We start from the raw sequence: 26124 nt of genomic DNA on the forward strand, positions 1-26124 counted from the left end.
ATGTCTCGAAATTAAGCGGCTGGAATTTGGTGGCGGTGCCTGCGGTTATTCTCTTCGGCGCTTCGGTTTCAACCAAAACGCAGTTGGTTTTATTGTTTGGATAGATTATTGCGTGAAACGCAACGACGCAGTGAAAACGAAATCCCCGCGGCTTTGATTCAATAATCGTGACCGACGCGCACATTTTCCAGCACATGCGAGGAGCGTTAAAAAAGAGAATAAAAATAAGACTCTCTGCGGCAGACCGGATTCTCCGCTCTGCGTCTCGAGCAGTGCAATGGAAAAAGAAAAGAAGAATCGGTCTGGCTGCTGCCGAGGATAAAATATTCCACCTCGTCATCCTCTCGGCAGCGCTCTCGTCAGCCCAGAGATGAGGCTCAGCTCGTGGCCCGCGGGCACGGTCCACCGCGCTACGCATACCTTCCCATTTGGACGGACCCTGGGCGAGCAGCAACGGCAGTAGCCCTGGCAAGCGACATTAGAATAATGGCCCCCATGCTTCATCTCCTAACTAGCCACGGCCCTTAAACAGCAGCGAATGCCGACTTAATTACACCCTTCGGAAAACTTCGTTTAACCATACGAAAATTAGTCTGGTGCCGAAAGAAACAAGCGTGGTGCTGCGATTAAAGAATGCCTTTCATTCAAACAATTTTTTATTAACTAAACTGAAGTAGAATAAATGTACGAAATGAAAATTAAATTAATAGAAAATAATAATAAAAAAATATTAAAAAAATCCAAAAATGGTTAAAAAATATTTAAATATGGAAGTAATAAGGACAGCTTATTTTTTAAATTGTATTACATACAGATTTCAATACAGTAGTATGGTAATTTGAATTGACGGTTTACCGAATTGACATATAAATAACTGGGCTGAAAAAGTGAAAACGTCATTAAGATTATTTCTAGTATTTTATTGTTTCAAGCCCGAATGACCAAGGAATTTTATTTTGATCTAACTCCACATTCATCTTTGCGTTTCAACACTTTATTTAAGCTGCAAGCATGAGGGATTAGACGATTGATTATTGTCAGAATCAAAACTGCTGGAGCGTAGTGTTGAAAACATTTGTGGCATTAAACATACAAACATTAGCAACCATTTTTACTGTACAAATTTTATTCTACTTTATAGCTTATTAATTGAATTTATTTTTCTCTATCATATAAAATTGTGAAATATTATTCACAAGAGAATATGATAAAAAAGCAAAGTATTCAATTGTTTTGGTATAAGCAAAATTAAAACATCATTTTAAGTATTTTGTTTTATTGAAATATACGGGAAATTAGTTTTTTTTTGTAGAGAAAGCATTGATCAAGTTTATAAGTTGCAATCATTTGCCGAGATTAATTTTATTACAAATTAAATATGTTTTTTTTTATCTGTGTTGCAGAAAACTTGGACTGGATTTAGTACCAAGAGTGGGCGCCCTAATGGTGGACCCGACAACAATGAGCATTGTCGAGCTTCATCAAGTGGTGAGTTCTAAAATAAATTTATTTGCACATTTTCTTTATCACAAGAACACTTTCATAATTGATCAAATAATGCTATTTCCACTTCAGCACGTGCAGAGTTCCGAGAGTTCCCAAGGTGCATCGGTGAGTTGAATCAATTTGGTGAGCGACCTTAAAGGTTGGTCTGATTGCGTTTTTGTGTGTAGGCGCGCGGCACCGTCCGTCGTCCGCGCGAGGGGCCCGGGGCGCTGAAGCGGGTGCTGACCCACCACTTGTACTTTTGCATGCGCGACTTTCGGCTCAACGTGGGCGAGGACATTGAGATCTTCTTCTCACTGTACGACACCAAGCGAGCCGCCTACATCAGGTACTTATCAAGGGTGTGGCCGCCGATCAGGGCAGTAATGCGTTGTGTGTGTTCCCATAGTGAGAGATTCCTCGTCAAAATCTCCAAGGAGGGCTTCTCCAGCTATGTCGAGAGGCTGCACAGCAACTGCACCATTTTCACGGTAAGATTTCATTACTGAATATTATTAGTTTTTTAATAATCAATTAAACCCTAATTTAATGAGCTTGTCAACTTAAATATTTTACACTTGATTGAAATTTTTAAATATTTTAATTATTTGCAGAAACTCGGATTTGGTAATTTTTATTTTACAAAAAAAAATATTATTATTAATAGTATTATTATTATTATTATTTTATCTTGCAAATGTTTTTTTTTAATTATTTCTTTGTAACTCTTTCACCTTTTTAACTATTTTGCCCCATGTGGTCTTTTAAAGGCAAAGAATAATTTTGTTGACAGGACCTGGGCACATCTGACCTGAACCGCGACATAGTTGTGGTGGCCCATGTGATGCGGGTGGGCCGGATGCTGCTCTCTGACTCGGCCAAGCATAAATTGCCCCAACTGTACCGGCGGCCGTACGGTGTGGCCGTTCTCAACATCAGCGAATTCCTCCACAAGGAGAGGGAGCAGACGACTCCTCAAGATCTTGACCAGGAATTCTCGTTCAAGGCATGACGCTGTGCTTTTTGTAATTGCTTTTGTGATTGACTTTGAATTATTACCGCAGGTCTACCAGTGCGAGGAGAAAGATTTTCACACATTGCACGAGTTCATTATCAAAAAGCAAAGCAATAAGTTCAGTCCCGTCTCTGGACAAGGCAACTATGGTGAGAGAAAAAAAATATATATTTGATTCTAGAGTAAATGTTGGCATTCGCAGGCATTGATGTTTCCCTAAAACTGCTGCATGGCGAACTTCCTCAAGTGAAAGAGGACAATGCTCTTCTTCTAAAAAATATGGCTGTCACAAGAAAACTGGGATTCGCAGATGTCATTATGCCAGGAGATGTTAGGTAGAGGTTTTAAAATAGTTTAATTTTTTTGAAATAAATTAAAAATCCCATCTTTTTAGAAATGACCTGTACCTGATTCTTGAGAGAGGTGAGTTTGAGAGGGGCGGAAAATCTACAGGCAAAAATATTGAAGTGACTGTCCTGGTTCTGGACAACACTGGAAAATTGCTAGATGTAAGTATTTTCCTTGAATATTGTAACTGTGGTTCTAAAAGTTTATTTGTGGAGCGTAGGACACTCTGTTTGGTGCATCGGGAATGGATGGCTCCAGTTACTATCAGTCGGTGGTGATCTATCACCACAATTCCCCCTGGTGGGCTGAAACAATCAGACTGGCAGTGCCAATCGATAGGTTTTACGGCGCACATGTTCGATTGGAATTCCGGCACTGCTCAAGTAAATTAAAAAAATTTCAAATTTATTCCAACAAATTTAAAATTGATTTCAGCTCGAGATAAGACTGACAAGAAGCTCTTTGGCTTCTCATTCTTCCGGCTGATGGTCGACGGAGGCGCTACTATTCATGACGGTCTCCACGAACTCTACATTTACAAGTGTGAAGATAAGGGCAGGCTGGATCCTGCTGTTTATCTGAACTTGCCCATTGGCGCTTGGGATCCAATTCCAGGCATCCAGGATGTGCCGTCACCCTTCGGACGGTCCACTAAAGAAGTTGTCTGCGTCCGCACTCTCTTGTGCTCTACAAAACTAACTCAAAATGGTAGAATTTTTATATTTTATTGTGAAAAGGCAATATAATATTTTAAAATCAATTTAACTTGTAGATGATCTTCTTGCTCTTCTGCAATGGAAAGCGCATCCTAACAATATAAAAGAGGCGCTCGATGGAGTTTTGAAACTGAATGGAGAGGAGTTGGTCAAGTTTTTGCAGGATGTCTTGGACGCCTTGTTTTCCATGTTCTCCACCGAAGACGGAAGCTCCACAGCACACTCTTATTTGGTTTTCCACGTTCTTGTTAGCATTTTCAGCTTGTTGGAAGACACAAAATTTGAGCACTTCAAGCCAGTCATGGACGCCTACATTACAGGCCACTTTGCTGCTGCATTAGTTTACAAGTAATTGTGATTATTAAAACAAAAAATTAAGATAATAATTTTCCACACGCATTTCAGGGGCTTGTTGAGTCATGTGCAGCAAAGTGCAGACTTAGCCCAGACTACAGATTCACAGGAACCCATCCAGAAAATATTCCGTTCCCTAGAATACATTTTTAAATTCATCATTCAGTCCAGGCTGCTTTTTGCCAGAGCAACCGGGTGCCAATATGAGGAAAACTTTAAAAAGGACCTTCTTAGTGTGTTTGCAGCTATTAACAAAATGCTAAGCCAACCTGGAGAAGTTATTCTTCCAACACAAGTACAAAATTTCTGATACTCAAAAAATACAATTTTATAAATTGTTTGTAACATAGATTTCTCTGCTGACCAACATCAGTCCAGTATATGAGCAGCTCCAGCAGGTTTTGCCTACAATTGAATGCACCCAGTTGGCAACGGCAATGTTGGCTAGTCTTCCTCGCGATCTACCTCCTCAGTTGGCCCAGGCCAAGCTTACAGCAATCAGGCATCTAGTGACAAGCAAACTCTTCCATGACAGCGGTTTGATAAAAATTTGTTTTGAAGTTTCTTATTTATTCACAAAATCAACATTTTAGAATCCCGAAGCCTACTTTTATCTGCTACCTGCACTCATTTGAGGCCCCACTTGGCCCAAAGGAATGAGCTAAAACTGAGCTCTGATATTTTGGCAGATATCACTTCATATCTGTTTAAGCAGCGAGAATCTCAGATTGCAGCAGGGAAGGTAAATCTCAACTCTTTTGACGCATTTTTATTCTAAAAAAATTATTTTCCTTAGACTAATGTTTTGCACCATGACATGGAAATAATCTGCATTTCAATCTTGGACATGCTCCTTCAGACAGTGCTTATTATTTTGGATCGAACAGCCACAGTTGTAGTAAGAGACCACTTTTAGCAACTTAACCCAATTTACTTACGATTATTAAATTTTAGGGCTATTTGGTTGCATGTCTGGTTGGAATTTTACAATTGATGGAGACGTCGCACTATCGACTCATTTGGGCTGAGCTTTCCTCCAGAGAGTCGACAAAGCCACTCAAAGATTTCCTTCTGCGTTTGTTCCTTGTTTTCCGGGACTTGGTGAAACAGGACGTGTTTCCCCAAGACTGGTTTGTGATGAAGGCAGAAACCAATCTAGTCATGCTCGAGGCCCTTAAGGAGTTTTCGTTTCCACTGACAAACAGATTTTTGGCAGATAGACACGCATTTGATCACCAGGTACATATTCAGTTTTACAGAACAAAGCTCGAATTTTAATGCCATTTATTTAGCTCTGGACCAATTATTTCAACCTGGCCGTCAGTTTTCTAACGCAGCCGGCCCTTCAGCTGGAGCAGTTCAGTGAAGTGAAAAGGAACAAGGTGGTGATTCGCTATTCAGACCTGAGGGTCGTAATGGGATTCCAAATCCTGGAAATGTGGTCAACGCTGGGTAATAAGTTCAAATATTGTTGTATTGTTTCAAGAATTTCATAAATTCTTATTTACCAGGCGAGCACAAGATTGCATTTATTCCCAGCATGGTTGGCCCTTTCATGGAGGTCACTTTAGTACCTGAACCTGAGCTGAGGAAAGCCACTTTGAGAATATTTTTTGACATGATGGAGGTCGAACAGCGAGCTAGAGGGAATTTCAAGCAAGTCGAGTCAGAGCTGATAGACAAATTAGATTTATTGATCAGCGAAAATAAAGGCGACGACGAGTACAGACAGCTTTTCAACACAATGTAAGATATTATAATTCCATTGGAGAAAATATCAAAAGTTTAGGCCAAACACTAGAAATTTAGCAATAGGGTGCTTAGCTGAAATATACTAATCGCAATTTACTAACCTCTCATTCTTCTCATGGCCAACTTCATTTCACATGCAACTTTTAGGGAGCACCTTAGTGCAGTGTAAGTAACATCAAGTGTGATTCATAACATCACATTTCTGTTGCTTTTGGCATGGCGTTTTTATTTTTAGTGCACCTCTAAACCACTTTTCCTCTGAACCTTTTTATTATTAATTTGCCAAACATAGTTTTTAAATAATTTTGTTATTTAAACAAAAATTACTCTGTAGCTTATTGGATCGAGTGCAATCTGAGGACCCTGCATGGAGAGACAGCGGAGCTGCTTTCATCAGCTCTGTAACAAGACTCCTTGAAAGACTTCTTGACTACCGCTCTGTTATTCAAGGAGACGAAAATAGGGACAAGCGCATGTCCTGCACTTATAATCTATTGGTAAGACTTGTTATATTTTGAAGTTAAAATTTAATTATAAAAAAAAATTATTTCAGAATTTCTACAAGAACGAGATTGACAGGAAAGAGATGTACATTCGATACATCCATAAGTTGCACGACCTTCACCTGGCAGCCGAGAACTTCTCCGAGGCTGGTTTCACCATGAAGCTGTATGCTGACCAGCTTACCTGGGGCATGAATCCTTTGCCAGCTTCTCCACACTTTCCAGCACAACCAGAATGGCAAAGAAAAGAGATGATCTACAGGAAGATTGTCCATTACTTTGACAAGGGAAAGGTATGCTATTTTTTTTTCTTTTTTATTTGAATTTTCAACTGATTTATTTGCTAGTGCTGGGAACAAGGAATACCCCTGTGCAAGGAGCTGGCTGAACTTTACGAGTACAGACTTTTTGATTACTCAAAATTGAGCCACATTCTTAACACACAAGCCAAATTCTTTGATAACATTTTGATGCAACTGAGACCTGAGCCTGAATATTTCCGTGTCGGATTTTATGGACTGAGTTTCCCACTTTTTGTCAGGGTAATTTAAATTTTGCGAGAAATTTTTGTTTAATAACCAGATTTTTTAGAACAAAGTTTTCGTATACCGTGGACTGGAGTATGAGCGTATTGGGGCTTTTACCCAACGCCTACAGACTGAATTTCCATCAGCGCAGATACTCATGAAAAACACCCTACCTGAAGACAACATAGTCAATTCTGACGGACAATGTACGCAAGCATTTAGTATTGAAAAGTCTTTATTTATGTATTTTTTTTTTTAATTTTCAGACATTCAAATTTGCAATGTGAAACCTCTTTCCGACAACGAGTCTGTATTCTCCAAGGGAATGTTCCCAGTCCCTGAAAAAATAGCCAGTTTCTACCAGGTTAACATGATCAAGAAGTTCCAGTCCGACAGGCCAGTCCACAAAGGTCCTATTCACAAGGACAATGAATTTAAGGTAATTTTAATAGAAATAAAAAAAATTGAGGATAATAAAAACAATTATTTGCAAATTTAAGAGTTTATGGATTGAGAGAACCACTCTGGAGACTTGCAACTCTTTGCCAGGCATCCTGCGATGGTTTGAGGTGACGAAGCGAAAATGTGATGAAATTCCTCCTGTTCGCTTTGCCTGTGAAACCATGGAAAATGTTAATGCTGAGCTGAGGCAGCTAATTTACTATCACACCAACGAACCGGGTCTCAACATCAACCCACTCAGCATGAGACTTCAAGTAAAGTGAAATCATTTATAAAAGTTGTATTACTGAATTTCACTTTCAAAGGGGATAATTGATGCCAACGTTATGGGAGGCATTGCAAAGTACCAAGAGGCGTTTTTCGTACCGGAATTCATCACGTCTCATCCTGAATTTTCCGAATTCGTCTACAAACTTCGCGCCCTGATTTTCGATCAGGTACTGCATTTAATTCTTTTAGCTAAAACTTTTCTTATTTTAATTATTTAGGTTCATGACTTGGAAGCTGGTCTTATTGTCCATGGCCAACTTGCTCCACCTGAAGTTCAGCCACTACACAGACGGCTGATGGAGAGACTGAGTCAGATGAAGGCTGGACTGAGGCACTTGGCACCCCACTTGGACATCATGCAGAGTTCGGACAGCTACCACCGCAAAATGGGCAGCATTGTCCAGTAAGACACTATCAATTTTTATCATAAATTTGCTGAAACTGATAAATTCCAGCATGCCTCTTCCGCCCGTGCCCGTGGACAAGAACAACCCCACTTACGAAGGCGTCAATGGCATCTGCAGTCGAAGCTCAGGGTCGTCAGGCAACTACGGACACCTGGCCATGGAAGCTGATGACATTTACTCAAAGCCTGGGGAAAAGGAGAATGGGGACGGATCAGCCCCTCCTGTTCCAGCCAGAGGGGATATCAGACCAAAGTCCGCCGGTTATAACACCATAGTAGAAATGGCCAGAAATCCAATGGGCTCTCCGAGAAACGAATATACCTCGCTGCCTTCCGTTAGACCGACTCACTCAAGGTAATGACAAAAACAATCAAATTAGAAATTTCATTGATAGAAATATTAACTATTAATTACATTAAAAATATTGTAAAAAAATCAATATATTATTTTAAATTGTAAAAATGTTTGATAATTTTTTAATTATTTGCTGTTAATATTTAATTTCAGTCTCTTTAAGAGTTAAATAACATCATTTTCTTTATTGTCTTAGGGAGGGTAGCATTGATGCAGACCATCCTCCAGTTCTCCGCAAGAGCAAACCACGAGCCCTCAGCCCACACATGAATGGAAATGATCAGTCTCATCGCAACTCTTGGCCAGATGGTGAGGCCGCGCCACCCCTGCCTCCTCGTGGCTGCACCCCTGACAAGCGGCCACCCGAGTACACCCCGCCTGCGCCTCCGAAGAGACTGGGGGCCAACAACAAGAATTCGCTGGACGGCGGTGATAACATTTCCAATGGCAGCGGCGAGAACCAGTCTATCGGGTCTGCCGAATGGGGCCCTGTGATCGACGCCTCCGACCCACCGATCCTGAGCCCGCGGTCGCAGCAACCGCCGGCGCCGCCACCCATCCCTCCGAAGGGGACCCCGCCCTTGGCGTTGAGCACCACGCCAGTCGATCCAGCCACTGCCAACGAGAACTACTCGGTGCCTCCCAGACTGAGGAGCAGCACCATGGAGAGCACCAACAGCACCACTAGTCCTTGAAAGGGAAGGTTGGTTTTAGCCCTTAGGTCTTTTGTCCACTTTAAAACTCCTCCGTTATTCTCTCGGCTCAGGATCAAAATTTTAAAGATGCAGTAATTTCAGTCAGTTTTAGAGTGAAATTTTATTTTCAAACTTTTGTTCCTCAACTTACTGTTTTTTATTATTATAGCAATTCCCTTGACATTCCCTAGTCTCCAGCAGTCTCCAGTATTCACCTTTTTTATTTCCCATTTAAATAATCTCTTCGCATTCCTTAAACAAACTATTATAAAAGAGCTATGTATATTATCTAGAAATATACACTAAATAAACCCCGCGGAAAATCCCTCACCTTTGAACCGTCTTTCCATGGAACCCATTTTTCACCTGTTAAACATGAAAAGTCTGCTTAGCCAATTTCCGAAAAAAGTATACACAAATAATTCTGAGATGACAATATGTAGCACCTTTTTTGGTTGTTTTGCGTATTTTTGCAACAAAAGAAAAATACTCTCGACAAAAAATACTTCATTATTTTCATTAGTTTCCTGAATCTAAAGAAAAATCTGATATATTTTTGCCGCTCTCTTTCTCTGTCCACGATCTCAACGACTCACCTATTTTGCTGATTGGAAAAGTATTTTAACAACTGGATCGGTATTTTTGTATTTTTTATTATTTTTTTTAAATCTTCATCGTGCATTTACATTTATGGAAATACTCGAAATACTGACAACTTTACTAAATATAAACAGAACAGTTTTAGGCTCTACAACTTTAGTGGTTTAAGCGCAAGAAACAGTGAAACTAGTCCAGTGTATTATGATATAATTAAATATAATTACTCTTCTATATAATGTGTATTGCGCTGTATTTTAAAGCAGTAAATTTGCTCTTTTCCTATTTAACATAATGTATTTGTATCGACCGACAGCTATTTTTTCGTAAAGCTATACTACATAACAAAATGTTTAAAACTAGAAATCGCATATCGAATAAATCGTAGGTGATAATACAAAAACCGTAGCGTAGATTAGTAAGTTAATGTCAACATTCGCAGGACACGCAGAATAAACCAATTGAAACAAATCTTAGACTGGAAAAAGAATGACAAACGCGCATTGTAGACAAGAGTAGCAAAATATTCCAGACACCAGCACTTTTGTTTGTTATAATCTTGTGAAAGATCGACCAAAATTATTTCCGTCTTTTTGCTATATAACAACACGTGTCCATAGTGTCCAAAAATTCGTCATGCGGTCTTAGGAGAAAACCGGTGTGCTCTAGTGCCGCAAAATTGTTTGTTACTTTTCCAGCAGAGCACATTCGTCTAGCTCAATTCTGTGTATATTTCATTAAGAAAAAAATATTGCGATTTGTAAATTAATTTCAGTGTATTTTAGTGTTTTAGATAATAAAAATGCGACAATTTGTGTTCAATTTGTAGATTTTTGTTTGAAAATCTCCCTACTCAAATAAGTATTTCTGAATTGCATAGTTCTAAAATTAAAAAAAAATTAATCAAAACGAAAAATCTACTGCTCGGGTGGACTGCTGGAGCCGGGCGGTTGGTCCCAGGCCAGCAGGGTGTTGATGCTGGCGATGTCCCTGGTGCTCCACGAGCTGATTTGCTGCAGCCGGCTCGGGTCTCCGCCGGCTGACCTGACCGCCCTTGCTCTGTGCACCGAGGGACCAACCTTGTTGTGCGCCGTGCGCGGCCGAGACTCTGGCTGTGCCTCTTCATCCGGAGACGAGGCGAACGTGGGGTTCACCACACCTTATTATAAAATTCTCAGTAAAATTAAAACAAAATTTATTCATTCATTTTGTACCTGCCGGTAGTCGCGAACTCCAAAGGGCAAATCCGTCACCGGAGAAAATCGAGTCGTTGCTCTGGATTGAGTCCGAGCGGGTGATTTTTGGAGTTTTGGCTGAAAAGAATCGTTGTCTGGCCGCACTCCTCACCCGCCGAAGTCGGGAGGCCCTTCCAAGCAGCGGACCCTCTGATTTTAAAAAAAGTAATAATTATACATCATATAATTGATAATTTCAACAAAATATAAATTTTTAAATAAAAGTATATACCTTTGAAAGTTTAATTGTTTTTATCTCGAATTTTTCTTATTTAAAGATTTTAAAATGTCAAAAAAATAAATAATAACATAAATTTATTGTAATTTTACAATTTTCATCATTCAATTTTCATTTTTATAGTGTTTTATAGTATAATTAAGACTTTTTTTGGTGCCTCATGTTACTCTCTGTTTTAAATTAAATTTATCACTTTGCAAAAAGTAGAAAAGAGATTAAATTATTTGACAATACTATGCACCTATTCCTTCGCTGTCACTGGTGTCCAAACTGACGTGTGGTGACAGTTTCTTCTGACTGGCCATTTTCGTGGGCGCCATGAACGCGAACGTGGCCGTCGTCATTCCAGAGAAAGGATTTGGTGCGGCCGTCAATGACGCAGCGGCCGCTTCTGAATGTCCCAGAGCGACAGGCAGTGCAGCCGTGGCTGCGGCCTGAGCAGCCTGGGTGGCTAAAGCGGCCGCCTTCTCCGGGCTCAGGTCTGAGTGGATAACCAAATCACGCAAAGGGTCTGGAGACGAAGGGTTGCCGGCGTGAGCAGCATCGTCATGCATCTGCTGCTGGCCAAGAGCCATCAACACTATAGCAAAATAGAAATATTTTAATTTGTAAGGAAATATATATATATATATATATATATATATATATATATATATATATATATATATATATATATATATATATATACATATATATATATATATATATATACATATATATATATATATATATACATATATATATATATATATACATATATATATATATATATATATACATATATATATATATATATATACATATATATATATATATATACATATATATATATATATATATACATATATATATATATATATATATATATATATATATATATATATATATATATATATATATATATATATATATATATATATATATATATATATATATATATATATATATATATATATATATATATATATATATATATATATATATATATATATATATATATATATATATATATATATATAAATATAAAAAAGTAATATTGCTGAAATTTTTGTGTGGCAAGGTATTTATTCGAAAAAAAGAAAAATTAACTCATAATTTAATTTTGTTTGCAGAAAGTGGCCGTATACAGTTATTTAATTTCATTTAAAAAGTTTTTAAATTTTTTATCTGCTCACAAGGTGGTGCCGATCCCTTGTGAGCACCAATGCCCACGGGTGGCCCGGTGGCTGCTGAAGTGTTGGTGGGCAGAGGCAGGTCAGCAGCAAAGGCCATTGTGTCCAGAGCAGATGCCAATGCGTCTGTGGGCAGCAAGTGAATGTCGCCGTCCTCCAGATCGTCCGGAATGTGTCGCACAGGGGTCGCGATGTCCGAGCGGCCCCACATTATTTTGTTCAGTTCCTCGCCTGTCATGTTCCGTTTGTGAAGCTCTTTGATAGTAACTCGGCCAACCCTCTAATGGATAATTTTAAATCAATTTTAAAATTTATTAAAAAAAATTGTTCGCGAATTTGTTCACCTTCCAGTTTGCGAGGGCGCCTTTCCTCTGCTTGGCTTTGGTCTTGCTTTTGCTCTTGATCACCATCACTCCTCTTGTCTCGATGATTGGATCCTCGGTGGATTTACCCAAAGAAATGGAGTACTCCTCCAAGTATTTCTTCAGATCCTCGTGATTGACTGCCCTCTCGAGGCTCACCACGATTTTCGCCCACTGAAAATGTTTCCTTTAGTTTGCAGGGAACACACAGAACTTGCTCAGAGTAAAAAATTGAAATTGACGCTCAACCAAAAGCCCAATTTTAGTTACTCACCTGCTTCATCCATTCCTTTTCACTCCGCTCAATGACAAGGGCATACGTGTTGCCCATCATAGCGATCAACATGTTAAGCAGAAGAATTGGCACCAAAATCATGAAGATGATAAAAATCGTCTTTCCGAGTGCTGGGTACGTGACGTGCGCCAGCTCTGCATACTAAATATGGACAAAAATACAGATGGACACAAATAAGATATATATAAATCTATTCTTTATTTGCTAATTTTTCATTATTTTTAATACCATTTATGATTTAATTTCATATTTTTTTTTTTAATTTTATATTTAATTCTTTTTATATTTTTACCGTGTAATCGCCTAGAGTAATTTGGTAGAGCGCCATCCAGGTTGAAGGGTAGGACGAGTAGAGGGAGGTCTGAACGCCAGGGTGGCCCTTGTAGAGGAAGTAGAAGGCCTGCGAGAACCCGAGCAGCATTACCGTGTAGATGATGCCGAAGGTGAACATATCACCGGCGATCATTGAGTAGATCATAGTGACGAAGGGCCCAGTCAATCGAATGGCGCCGGCAAAAAACATGAGGAGGAACCAGGAGCCGGGAACGGCAAAGATCAGCACAGACTCTTCGCCGGTTTTGTTGCCGAGAATGCGCAAGGGGATGCAGGTTAAAATCAGTAAGTTTGAAATCAGGAAGATCAATTTTGCCGGGTCATGACTCTGAAAAAAAAATCAGTAAAATTGGAGAAACTTCAATAAATGAGAAGAATATTGCATGTAGAATGAAAAAAAAATCCTCATTTGAAATTTATATAACTAAATTAACTTTTAGAACAATAATAAAAATTATTGTTCTATATTTATTTATAAAAAAAAATATATTTGAAGTTGAGAGGAAAAATCCTATTTTGCAGTTATATAAAAATACTTGCCAATTGTTTGAGAAAGGAAAACAGGCCTTGGTTTTTAATTTCATGACCCTGCTGGAAAACGACGTAGGACACGCAGTTCATTATTGTGGCTATTTCAAAGCCGTAGCGCATGATATCCGACACTTCGGTGCCTCCGAGCAGTGGCGTGTACCTTTCCGCCGGGCGCAGGTAAATGGCCATGCTCATGGTAAACAAGTGGAACGCCAAAATCAGCAGTCGCTTTAAAAACTGCCTCTGAAAGAACCAGTCAGATCATCTTTTTTGTAAAAAATAAAGAAATTACTCCTTACTTGGGCAAACGTCTTCCACTTTTCCTCAAGCAAACGCTGAATGATGCCGCCGTCTAGCATGTCCAAGTGCTCCTCCTTAGTGCCGTTTAGGATTATGAACAAAGCGGAATTCCAGTCTGCAAAATAATTATTTAGTTGCAAATATAATTGCAAAGCAGGAAAAAAATACATTTAAGTTATAATAAAATTCATGTTAAAACGTAAAAATAAACTTTTATTCTGATTGACTGATCAAATTAAATTACATTGTTTTCTTTTGCCTTAAGCGAAATTGAGAATTTCAGATTTCAATTAAAAAAATATATTTTTTTACTGGTTTTGCCGCTTGGCAGCAGAGTGTCAAGAGCGTTGAGTGGATAAGCAGAGCAAGTGATGTTCGAGTAGCGCCAGAACTCCCTGCAGCTGAGCTCCAACATCTCTTTGAACACCTCGGCTCTGCCCAACTGACACGCCAGGGTCAGCGGGGTCAGTCCCGAGTTGTTGGCAATCCCATTGCTAGCCGGTCGACGGGGATGGCGCAGCGCGTAGCCAAACATGTCCAGCTTGTCGCAAACCACCTGCGCCAAAAATAGTGACAGATTTATATTATAATATCATATTAAGTCTGCGTCTAAAATTTAATATGACGATTTTATTTAATTAACGAACAATAATTGCTTTTTTATTACAAATTATGAGTTTACAAATGCTTATATGATTTGATTTTTTTTTTCAAAATTACTGAAAATTTATTTTAGAACAAGTTTAGGCTCCAAAGCGTAACCTAAAGAGTTAAATTTAAAATTTTATAAAATTACTCCAATTGTTTAAAATTTTTATCTAATGAAGCTTTTATTGATTACAAGAAGAATTGGGTTAAATAAATCAATTATTTTCCAAACCCGTACCACCATATGAAGAATCATGTTGCCGAAAGTGTCTTTGTCATCAGGATTGGCGTCGCTGTCCAGCAGCAAGTTGTAGGCGCTCTCATTGTTGCAGCACGCGGCCCACGCGAGGGGAAATTCGCCCAAGTAGGCGAGACCCTCGTAATCAGTGTTTTTTGCCGGTTTGGCTCGTTGCTGGTCTTTCGGCAGGAAAAAGCTTCCTGCATGCATCATCGCAGAACTATCTAATTTAAATTCTAAAAGCTCTCATTTCACTCACCAATGGCCCTCTGGGAAACATTGGCGCCTGCCTCCACCAGGTCCTGCACCAACTCGCTGTTGTTGTACGCAATGGCCAGGTGAAGAGCACTAGCCCCTGGAATTTCAATTAATGTTATGTTAATTCACTGACAAATTTGAAATTGAGGAGCTAAAATGACGATTTTACTGCCAGAAATATGTAATACTGCCAGAAATATGTAATACTGCCAAAAAGTTAATACGTGGAAATCCCATGACACTGGAAAATCTAAGGAATCGGAAAAAACTGAAATTAACAATATTTTACTATTTTTTTTTTAAATTTAAAAATACGTTAAAGTGAAATGAAGAAAAAATTATCCGCATTTATGTCTGACACAAAAACTTTTTATATTTATGTGATATAATTATTTGATAAGCCACTTATTTCAAACTCCCTTGATCTATCCAAAGCATAGATCTGACAATGGCGAAAGAGTGAGAAGAACAACCAAATGCTACGAGGAGGTAAAATATTTTTAAACGGTTTTGATCTTCCAAATGTGTAGAAAACAATTCTGTGTTTATTTTGGATATTTAAAGTCAAATAAATGTTAAAAATTTATTTTTTACAATTTATCTTTTGAAATTGAAGCTTTTAATTCATTGGATTAAATTTTTTAATTGGAAAAATTAATTAACTTCAAGAATTTTTGAAGGAAATTCTATTGGCAGCAAAATTTGAAATATTTAATGAATCAACGGTTGTCGCTTGTGTTCTCCATGGATGGGTGCTACACAAATGACACAGAGTGCGCGATGACTAATGCTCATAAATGCTCTAAAAAAGTCACTGCAGGATTGCAAAATTTCGCTTTCTCCCTTCCAGAGTCGCGACTTGCGCGCAAAAGACGAAACGGAATCGGCCGCTCACGATTTCAAAGGATCAAATCGGCATAGGGTTGACTCGGAAATTCAGATTTCCCAACTAAAACGCGAATTGCGCCACTTTTTGCATAACTTGCACCACCTAATTCTCGCCTAACCTCCAGAGGATATCCTCAAATATCGTCACCTCGTCAAAAAGTGAGTTTCAAAGTATAAATATTAGTGAATTTCCAATATCAACTAGCTGGAGGTGGTGGCGCACTTCTGTAATCCCCGCTACTTGGGAGGCTGGAGAAGAGAAGTTGGCATCGCTGCGGTGCGCCTTGCACAGTCAGGGCTGGATCTGCAGTGGTCCTTACTGTAAGCCACTAAAAAATCAGCAAGCAGAAAGGTAACCCTCAGAAACGCATCACGATTGTGTGGGCCCTCCGGGGCGTGGGGGTCGTTCTGGGTGGCCTGCAAGGGTCACACGGCTCAATTCCCACAATGTCCTGGGGCGGGTTAGCAACACAGTGCGGTTGTGTCTGGTGTGCCGCTTGGATAAAATCTCCGCGTGTCAGACAACTCTGATCCTTTTGCTGCATCAACAACAAATTAAATTAGTAAAATTCGTATCACCCCGCTTGGTGAAACCATTAAAAACGACGCCATTACCAATATTTTTTGCACATGCTTCTGAATTTTCTTTGGAAATTTATTTATAAAAAAAAAAAAACACATTTCAATTTTATATTTTTCCTTTCAATAACTGTGACGAATGTTGGATAATGAATTGCATAACAAATTATGGCTAGATTTTTCATGCTAGATTATTTTTGTGGTATGTTGCTAACGGTAAATTGTACATTGAGAAATGCTTGCATTTACCATGAAAAATTTAATCTAATACATAATTTGTTTAGTTTAAAGTTACAACGTTAACCTAAAATTTCAAGCGGACTTTTTTCTATAAATTCAGAATGGTTTCCTCAAATTTGACTTTTAATTATTTAAAATTATTTTCGTTTCTTATTAAAACCAGAAATAATAATTCTGCTGTTTTTTTTTTTTTGCTGCGGGCTGCTGCCATATTTCATGAAAGTTAATCATTTAATCATTTTGACGAAAATTATGTAAAAAAGATAAAAAATTCAACTTTTAACAGAAACTGTTAAAAAAAATTGTAAGTCAATTTTGGTCCTAATAGAGATAAAACGTGGAGTTCACGTGTGAGGTCGATAGACGATAGAGTAATTTTTTTGTTACTCTTCCCGATTTTCAATAATGTTGAAATATCAAATTTCTCTTGGATATTTGGCGTTGTATTTAATATGTCTTTTTACCTATACATTACAAGCTATAAATATATACTTTATCATATTGTTTTGAATTATAAAAAAGAAAGCTCAGGTCAATGTTCAGTCCTTTAAATTATGTTCTTAAACCACCATCAATTATAATTATTATTATCAATAAAAGTAGGAAAGCCGCAATTTGTTATGAATTGCTAAAAGGTCCACAAATTAAATTGACTTTTGGCGCATTTCTTTTATTTTTTTTTGCCATAAAAAAGAATATACCTTATTTCTTATTCCAGGCCAATTGCTGAAAATTCATTGTCACTTCCGTTTTTTTCTACTGCAGTATTTTTGACATTGATTTTTGATACTCGCATAATAACTCTTTATCATTAGAGCGGAATTGGCTTATATTATGCTAATCGTAAAGAAGGCTGGATTGCACAATTTCATTTGATATCCCTTCCAAATTCGCGACTTGCGCTTTAAAGCACAACTTGAATTGGCTGCTCTCAGTTTTAAAGGATCGAATCTTCACAAAGTCAAAGATAAGGATTTAAAATTTGAACTTTTTTTTACTAAAAATAGACAAAAATGACACTTTTTTCGACATTTTCATCATAAAACTCTTATTTATTTTCAAGAGGAAATCCTCAAAATCAGTAACCACTGGACGAAGTGAGTTTCTTTAAATAAATAGGTGAAATTTTCGGCTTCGGTATCAGTCGGAGGTGGTGGCGCACTTCTGTAATCCCAGCTACTTGGGAGACTGGTGACAAGGAGTTGGCAGCGTTGCGGTTCGCCATTCTCGGTCGAAGCTGGGTCTGCAGTGGCCCTTTCTATCTGAAGCCACTTTGTTGAAAGCAGCCCTGAAGTTAACAACTGAAATACTGAATAACTGAGCCGAAATAATGAAGAACTGAGTAACTTGAAAAAGGAAGAACCTGAACGAGAGTAATGCAGCAAGCTGATCTACTTTGGCCTTTCGGGACGGGGATGTCGTTCTGGGTGACCCGCGAGGGACACAGGGTTCAATGTCCTCATTGTACTGGCGCAGGTTAGCAACACAGTGCGACTGTGTCTGGTGTGGCCGGTTGGCTAAAATCTCCGCGCTGTTCAGCAACTCTGAACCTTTTTTGCTTTTGCTACATTCAGCATTTTTGAATTTTTTTATTAGAGGTGCGGCTATTTTTTTTTTTGCAGCTTAAATTAACTTGTTAAATGTTTTAAATAAATTTTTTGCTCGAATATAAAATGCAAGATATTTTTCTTTCTCTGTATTTTGATTATTTTGGCATTCATTTAATTGCACGACTAAAAACTCTAATTTTATAATCTTAATCTCCTCACAGTAGATGGAATTATCAGAGGCCAGTGTATTGCGAATTTTAGAAATTATAACAACAGACGAAGATAAAAAGGAACATAATTTACTCAAGTATTGTTTTGTTGTATATACTGACAATAAATAAATACCGACAATAAATAGATTTAAACCTATCAAGAAACCCTCAATTGAGAGCATTTTGCAGCGCATGCAAACTACACTTTGGACCGTCGTGACTCGCGACCAGGGGTGTTGTTCTGGGTGGCCGCAATCAAATGAAATTTGAATATATATGAATTTCAAAATTATTTACCAAGATATTCTTCACCCTCAACAACGTCCAGAGACAGTTTGGGAAATAACTTGAGTAGCGTCCGAGCCAGTCTGGTGTGCAGCCTCGTGTCGCAGATGATGAGCACGTGCAGCAGGGCCTCCCCCAGGGAGCCGCGGTACTGCATTTGCCAGCACGCCTCGTGGTCCTGCCACTTTCCCAGGGGGTCATGCGGACTGAGCGACGCCTCGATCGGCAACACCACCTGCCGAGGGCGGCACACGCCGTTACAATTCATGCAGGTGCCGATTCACATTTCGGTAATCTCACATTTCACTCCAATTCTTAAGACTGAGAAAAAATATTTTGTTCTATACCTGCGCCTGATTTCGGTATTTCCATCGCAGGTACTCGGACCTGTTGATGATTTGACCTTTACCCTCGCTGTAGAGGTAGACGGTGTACCGCTCTTTGATTAGTTTTTCCACTTCTGCCTGACCACCATTGTTAAATGCGTCAACCAGTTCTCCTCCTATAAATGAAATTTAAAATTAAAAAAAATTACATTTTATCAATTATTTTTGTAGAGATTAATAATTAATTATTTAATTATCAATTATTAAGTCGGTTAATTAAGAAAATTATGTCCAAATACATATTTCTAAAATAAGCAAAAATTATAATTGAACCTCTACCTTTCTTGTAGTTTGCCAATTTGTACAAGAGGCACGTGTCAATGTCAGGATCCTGCTGAGAAATGACCCTGTCCAGGGCAGAGCCAGGAACGTTCTGGGCTTTTTTGTTGGTGCCGCAGCAAACGGCTCCCATTTTCAGCCGCAGCAGTTGACCGACTGGGGCCAGAACCTAAGCTTAGGGTTGGTACCGGTCAGAGACGTCTCGGGGTAGTCGGGGTATGCAACCTGCGTGACACGATTCGCCGCTCAATAAAATAATGACCGTGGTAAATGCAGAGATAAATCGACGTCTCTCATGGACATAGACAGCGAATGTTACGCAGATTTTTTTATTATTCCGGGAAACATCTAATTTGTAATAATTATAAATGTTATAACCTGAAGTTCAAAAATATTATTTTCGAGAACAAACCATATGAAAACACTAAAATTTATTGTGGTCATTTGAAAGATTTGGTTATAAATGAAAAAATTGATTTCATTGTATACTTTTTTCAATTAAATTATAAAAATTTAAAAAGTAGATTATATTTTCTTTTTAAAATTTATTCATAAAATGAACTATCAAAAGCATTAAAATTTATATAATAACTTTTTTCCCCCACCTTGTACGCGGAGAATACTAGAGCAATTAAGCGGGCTATTATTTACGAGAAAGAAACTAGGAAAATATTTTCTGCTAGACCGTTTTGATTGGAGAGAGCAACGTTCTGTGACACCAAAACACATTTCTTCGGAATTTCTTTGGCGCCCTCATGAATGAAATTACCGTACAGGGCGGAGAGCATAAAAGGATGATGGTGGTGCCTCATCGGCTCATTTTGTTGAAAATGTCCGTGCAGAGCAGCAGCACGTTCATCCTGGTCGCCAGTCTTGTCAGCGGTCTTTTGTGCTGCTCGGAGAACAGCGCGGCCCAGAATATTGTGAGCAAAATCTATTTTGTCGGCACGGAAGACAACATTCTGTGAATTTGCAGAGAGTGGACAGGCGCGACGCTGCAGCGGCCAGAAGGACCGACTTTTCCGATGCCTACTACTACAGAGGCGCCCAGAGGCAGCGGATGGAGGAAAGGCCGCACCACCAAGACCCTGGACAGGAGTCCCAGGTACAAACAACGATTTTTTTATTTGGAATTTAAATAAGACTTTTATTTATTTTACTCTGCGTTATTTACTTTAGAGAATTTTTTTTACTATTTGGTGGTTTTATTTTTATTTATTTAATATTTTTTAATCTTCTTTGAAATGAAATAGCTTATTGCATTTAATTTTATATTTAGTATGACATGTACGGCAACACAGATGAGGATGAGAATTACGAGTATGGAAATGAGGAGGATAATTACGAAAACCAACAGAGACCACTTCAGAAAAGGGCTGATTAGTGCGTATAAATTAATAATTCTATCTTTATAATTTTATTTATTTATTTATTTATTTATTTTATTGAAAAGTTCAAGAGAGCCCTCTAAAATGGAAACTTCCGCGTCATATGCACAGCCGGTGAAGAGCGAACGCTCAGGACACTACGGCACCTACAAAAGCGGTTACGGCTCCAGTTACACTATTACCCTGCAGCCAGGAGCCATTGCCATTACCTGCACCGTCAAGGACCCCCTGGAGGTATGCAAAAATACGCACCTCCTACCTGCAGAGCTTGTGTGCTTAAAGCGTGCCCGGATCTCGCACTGCATTAAAACTTTTGACATGTGAAAAATACCCATCCGCATTTTTATTTAAAAATTTTCTCCTCAGCATATTGTGTGGCTGCGCTCTTTATGTCCGGACGACTACGACAGAGGTGATGTGGTGGCCAAGGGCGCGGTGTCCAACTTCCCGGATGTCTTCAGCGTCTCCGTGTCCGGTGCTGATGGCGAGTTCACGTCGACCTTGTCCATCGATAAGCCCAGATCGCAGATGGGCGGTGGAGTATTCAGGTAAATATCAAATAATTCCAATACAGACAACATTATATTAATTATTAATTAATACAAATTAAAACAACTGAAAAATGAAAAAAAATTTTATATGGGATCTTTTGACAGAAAAAAATTTAATCTTGATTTTATTATTTACATTTAAAGATGTGAAGCGTGGCCGCATCACCATGGAGAAAAGAGGCACCGCCGTCAGGTAGAGGGCGAGGGCAGGGCAGGTAGAGGTCACCACGACCCTTGGAATGCCATCATCGTTGGAGGGGCAGAAATGGTGAACGAGTGCTTCTATGGTGGTGGATACGGAGACAAGTATAGGCAGTTCAGGGCGATGGGCAGAAATGTTGACCAGTCAGGTAACAATACATATTATTTTTATTAAAACAAAAGACAAAAAAAAAATATTCATTTAAAATAAAACTACTATTTTATACACAATTTTAAATTAAATTATGATTTGGGTAATTCTCCCTTCTGATTGTATAATGGCTTATTTTATTTTGTTAAAGTTAAGAAAATATTAAAAAATTCGTCTGTCTATTTTTTTTTTATTTTATATAAATTTGATTCAGGCAACATGATTCCTATGGAGACTCCAAAGTCCGTTGGTGCAGAGATTCCCTCTCAGCAGCCCTCTCAAGTGCCAGTCGCTCCCGCGAGCAGCAATTTGTTTCCCGAGTTCGGCCAGCCTGACTACGACGAATTGCTGAAACTGCTGCAGGTGGAAGGTAGTCAAGTGCCCGCCGCCGATTTGGCCGCAACCGATCTCTCTCCAGTGCCTCAGATCGATGACAGAGACCAGCGACACGCTTATCCTGAGCACTACCAGAGGTGGTTGAAATTAAAATACATAATTTAAAGATTTAACTGCGGTGACTTCCAAATATAAAATTTTTAAATACTTTTTGGTCGTGAGAAATGTACAAATTTAGGCAGGGAAAATTTATATTTTTTCTTTTAAGAGAAAATTTGAAATTATTTAAAATTTTTATTGATTTTTTTCTTATCAATTTAACATGTTTTAGTCAATATCCTGCGTATGAAGAGACTCGGAACCATGGCCAACCAGTGATGCACTACCAGTCCAGGAAGGTGAACGTCCAGTCTGGAACTGGGAACGTGAGAGCCGACGTTGAGCTGTCTACCGGTGTGCAGGTGCAGCCATCACGGACAGCCTACAGTCGGACAATCGAGGTCCAGGGAGAACCAGAAATGTAGTTCTCTATCGTCGGCTCAAACTCTTGTTTCTAATTTATTTTTGTAGATAGCATTGTTTGGATAAAAACTAAGCATTTTTTCCATTTTAAAATATTTTTATTGCAAATATCAACATGCGTATCAACAATCTCCCGCTTTTATAATCAATGCTCTTCAGTAGTACAATAGATGCGATCTGTGCACATAATTACAATTAATAATTCACTCGCATTGCTTTGGAAACCAAATAAAGAGAATGGAAAACAACCGTTTTTAGTTCGAAACAAAGTCAGTGTGGTGATAGAGGGAATTAAAAAATTTCTTTAATAACTATAAAGTCACAATTTTCTCATCTTTCAGACATGTACGACACTTTTTTTCCGAATCAAAACACGTAATTTTTACTTTTCGATTCTCCACTTACAATTAAGTGAAGAGAGTTTCAATCTGATTTTCAATTCGCCCGTTAATATACTACACTGTTGCAAATTGACTCTCTGCTCTTGAGTGAGTTTCGTTTAATGAACATTTAATTAGTTTTTTTCTCATACACAACAGTGACTGACAGTGATCTGGTAATTGCGATACAAACGACATTTACTTATCTCAGCGTCCTATTTTTAAAACGAGAGTGCGTCACCCGATTGACAGCAAGAGAGGTGATAATAATTTTGGCAGACATTCAGCTTCGTGACGAGTACGAATATACATATTGATTTAATCGGGATTTCTTTTCTCATTCACAGAGAGACATCTATGTGCTTCAATTTTATTCACTGGGTATAAATAGAGGCATTGAAGGAAGACGACGCGCTTCGCTAAAAATGTTCTTTTTCAAACGGACCCATCATTCTCTTGGCTAAAGCGCTTGTCCCATCAACAACTCTAGTTATTGTAATTTTTATTATTATATAGATTATCGTTTTCATTAAGATCACATTTGGCATACAGTGCTGAACATTTAGTTTTTTATCGTTTTAAATTGTTTTCGTATTTAGTTTTACACGGTTTCCAGTGCCTCATTATAACACCTACGTCGCGCATGACAACGAGATAATTAATATTAAAAAAGCAAAGTGCTTCAATCATTTTCACATCTAATTTTGCTGCTTCGCGAACGACTATTGATCAAATTTCATCTTTACGCATGTAGAAAATTAGGAAACGCGGCACTGCTTGTTTTGCATATTATTTTAATATTAAAATTTACCAAAGCTTTTTTCACTGTTTCCCTAATATAATTATATATGGCTGAAAATACACAACGAGCCTCTCTGTTGAAATTATATCAAATATCTCATAATGTTATGAGGCAGGAATATATTTTTAAATTTGAAAAACTGTCGCGATTAAAAACTCCTCAGCATGTTACAATAATTAAATTCCACTTTTGATGATTTGCGAATACAAAATGCTACTGAGATGATTTTGCTTTTATGTGTATTTGCTCGGATGCTGATTTTTTTTGCTATATCAAGGATGATATTTATTTGATCGTATTACAACTTTGGCCCCATTTAAAGCTTCGTGGCGCGTGTTTCGACGATTGGCCATCACTAATTAATTTGATTTGATCAGGGAGAGTATGTAATTGATGCGGGGCTGCCTTCATTAATTAGCAAGTAGTCGAACGCTCTATCTGAGTGTGTGCAAGCACGTGCATCTCGCGATTTCTTTCCTTCTTATACTTGATTAAATTTTTACTCACTATTAATGTGAAACACGAGCAGCAGCGGCGGAAGGTTCGCGTTCTGTTTAATTTCTTGATGTTATATCCTTTGCCGTGGGGGACGCGGACGTTCTCGTCCACGGCGGTAAAACGCGCAAAATCAAGTGGCAAAACTTGAAATGAAAATTTTGTATTTTTTTCTTCACTATATACGAGAGATATACCATATCATTTCACTACGAAAGCTCCATTGAAGGATTCACCTCGCCGATATTTTGATAGTTCAATAACAAGACCAGTGCAAGAGTCACTTTTGCGTGAATGATAGAGACAGAGATAACAATAAAGAGTTAATCAGGTCATGGGGAATGTAAAAATATATAATATTATACGTCAATCATTTGTTGCACCGAATGAATAATCAATTATTTATGAACAATTAACAAAATTTTGCCTCAAAGAAAATTAACATAATAATCAAATGATTCTAGTTCTAAGATATTTATAAGATAAAAAATTATTCTAACAGTGTAAACAAATAACGGAACCAAAATACAATTATTTCCCTCTGTAATATTTGCCCGTTTTTGCAGAGCACCTTTCTGCTACTCATAATTTTTCATCTTCGCCAAAGTGTTTTTCTTTTCATCAAACATGCACAAAAATAGCTCTAGAAGTGACACATTACGTTTTTGACAACGGCCTAAAAGAATTAATTTCTCGCAGGAGTCAACAAGAAATAGATTAAGAGTGCAGACACTGCGCGCGTTTCTATAGTTCAATATAGAACAAAGTGAATCAATTCAATTCATAAAACGGACTCAGAAATTAGATTCAAGATTCTGCATTTTATCACATTAATTGCATCTAAAAAGAATCTGAAAGGACCTAAAGTAAACCTAGTCCTCATTTATTTAAATTGCTTCCTTACAAATTTATCAAAGGGAGGTCTAATTTCTGAGTCTTAAACTATAAATCTGGAAAAATCGATCATTTAAAATTTTTGTTTTACAACTAATGCACACAAATAAGCAGCATAATACGAATGAGATAGTCTATTTTTCCAGCGAATACAGTTAATAAACCCGACAACGTTTAGCTCCTGTGAATGTGTCTGTCGAGGCATCTGCTTTTAATTATTAAAACCGAATTTAAAGCGTTTCAATTCCTCCATTTCTCAAAATAGAAAATAATTAATAATAAGAGTAGCTTAGTTATTCAAGTGGTCACCCTGGTGTCACCCTGTTGATTGCAAATCCTGCAAATTCCTCAGTTTTAGAAAAGGTTTCCGTCTAATCGGTACAAGACGAGAATGAGTTTTTAATTTTGAATTTTTCCTTTTTCTCGTCTGCGGTGGAAAATGTCCACCTAGGCTATTTTTACAAGATTATAGAAAAGCTGCGAGTTTTGATTGTCGTTGGAGAAAAATTAAGAAGCAGAGCGCGGCGCGAGAAATTACACCCTAATCGTAAGTTTGCGTAGAACAGAAAATCGTTTGGAAAAAGCAAAAACTATTCAGCAGACACAAGTGCAATAAGTGGGTGGCGTACGAAGTAGCATCACATTGAGAGGTGCAGCACTTAGGGGGACATCGAGTCGGGGATCCGCTGTGGCTGCCAGCGCCAAAGAGGGTGCGCAAGGGTGTCACACTTCTTGCAGGAATTTCAGTGGACAAACGCCCTGGCGGTTGTCGCCGCTGCGAATCATCACCATTCCGTCCAACTCCTCGCCGATCTGGATGACAATCTGAGCAAAACAGAAAAATTCATGAAGAAAAACCGGCAAGCAAAACTCTTTCTTTTTTTCTTTTT

General features: G+C 38.3%; 4 protein-coding genes across 19 annotated transcripts in view; 2 read left to right on the forward strand and 2 right to left on the reverse strand.

The window, feature by feature from the left end:
• The window catches only part of LOC132197271 (dedicator of cytokinesis protein 3), a 37372-nt gene extending 27065 nt beyond the window's left edge, over positions 1-10307 (forward strand). The window contains exons 7-35 of one of the 2 annotated variants that reach the window (XM_059620440.1): positions 1404-1488; positions 1576-1611; positions 1674-1834; positions 1895-1976; positions 2279-2491; positions 2550-2649; positions 2703-2835; positions 2895-3009; positions 3069-3231; positions 3284-3556; positions 3621-3912; positions 3970-4213; positions 4269-4455; positions 4512-4660; positions 4715-4816; positions 4873-5157; positions 5211-5370; positions 5430-5664; positions 5818-5835; positions 6005-6167; positions 6224-6466; positions 6521-6715; positions 6765-6906; positions 6967-7139; positions 7201-7416; positions 7468-7599; positions 7651-7835; positions 7888-8193; positions 8390-10307. In XM_059620440.1, coding sequence (XP_059476423.1) covers positions 1404-1488; positions 1576-1611; positions 1674-1834; positions 1895-1976; positions 2279-2491; positions 2550-2649; positions 2703-2835; positions 2895-3009; positions 3069-3231; positions 3284-3556; positions 3621-3912; positions 3970-4213; positions 4269-4455; positions 4512-4660; positions 4715-4816; positions 4873-5157; positions 5211-5370; positions 5430-5664; positions 5818-5835; positions 6005-6167; positions 6224-6466; positions 6521-6715; positions 6765-6906; positions 6967-7139; positions 7201-7416; positions 7468-7599; positions 7651-7835; positions 7888-8193; positions 8390-8888 — 5287 coding nt within the window. In that variant the 3' untranslated portion in view covers positions 8889-10307. The remainder of the gene's footprint in view (positions 1-1403; positions 1489-1575; positions 1612-1673; positions 1835-1894; positions 1977-2278; positions 2492-2549; positions 2650-2702; positions 2836-2894; positions 3010-3068; positions 3232-3283; positions 3557-3620; positions 3913-3969; positions 4214-4268; positions 4456-4511; positions 4661-4714; positions 4817-4872; positions 5158-5210; positions 5371-5429; positions 5665-5817; positions 5836-6004; positions 6168-6223; positions 6467-6520; positions 6716-6764; positions 6907-6966; positions 7140-7200; positions 7417-7467; positions 7600-7650; positions 7836-7887; positions 8194-8389) is intronic. The other variant, XM_059620441.1, reaches the window with a different exon arrangement.
• LOC132197274 (uncharacterized) lies at positions 9360-19754 on the reverse strand. 2 transcript variants are annotated; one of them, XM_059620456.1, is made up of 15 exons: positions 19515-19754; positions 19197-19351; positions 18862-19084; positions 15097-15192; positions 14838-15037; positions 14264-14507; positions 13951-14066; positions 13661-13894; positions 13080-13448; positions 12767-12928; positions 12475-12666; positions 12134-12410; positions 11200-11538; positions 10700-10870; positions 9360-10644 (listed from the first exon to the last, which is right to left on the reverse strand). In XM_059620456.1, exons 1-15 carry the CDS (start codon positions 19645-19647, stop codon positions 10403-10405), a joined length of 3153 nt encoding a protein of 1050 aa, XP_059476439.1. In that variant the 5' UTR covers positions 19648-19754; the 3' UTR covers positions 9360-10402. The 2 variants fall into 2 exon arrangements, with proteins under 2 accessions (XP_059476439.1, XP_059476440.1); XM_059620457.1 differs by lacking the exons at positions 14838-15037; positions 19515-19754 and having other exon boundaries at positions 9363-10644; positions 19197-19329.
• On the forward strand, positions 16059-22756 carry LOC132197276 (uncharacterized). Of its 2 annotated transcripts, XM_059620459.1 has the most exons (9): positions 16059-16142; positions 20291-20437; positions 20491-20619; positions 20794-20897; positions 20968-21136; positions 21269-21450; positions 21598-21803; positions 22020-22278; positions 22473-22756. In XM_059620459.1, exons 2-9 carry the CDS (start codon positions 20309-20311, stop codon positions 22663-22665), a joined length of 1371 nt encoding a protein of 456 aa, XP_059476442.1. In that variant the 5' UTR covers positions 16059-16142; positions 20291-20308; the 3' UTR covers positions 22666-22756. The 2 variants fall into 2 exon arrangements, with proteins under 2 accessions (XP_059476442.1, XP_059476441.1); XM_059620458.1 differs by lacking the exon at positions 16059-16142 and having other exon boundaries at positions 20137-20437.
• The window catches only part of LOC132197273 (uncharacterized), a 92213-nt gene continuing 88834 nt past the window's right edge, over positions 22746-26124 (reverse strand). For all 13 annotated transcript variants that reach the window (XM_059620442.1, XM_059620446.1, XM_059620444.1 and 10 more), the window contains one exon: positions 22746-26059. In XM_059620442.1, the coding sequence (XP_059476425.1) occupies positions 25958-26059 (102 nt within the window). In that variant the 3' untranslated portion in view covers positions 22746-25957. The remainder of the gene's footprint in view (positions 26060-26124) is intronic.

This window comes from Neocloeon triangulifer, unplaced genomic scaffold (assembly GCF_031216515.1).
Source record: "Neocloeon triangulifer isolate White Clay Creek 2 clone unplaced genomic scaffold, ASM3121651v1 ptg000012l, whole genome shotgun sequence".
Classification (NCBI taxonomy): domain Eukaryota; kingdom Metazoa; phylum Arthropoda; class Insecta; order Ephemeroptera; family Baetidae; genus Neocloeon; species Neocloeon triangulifer.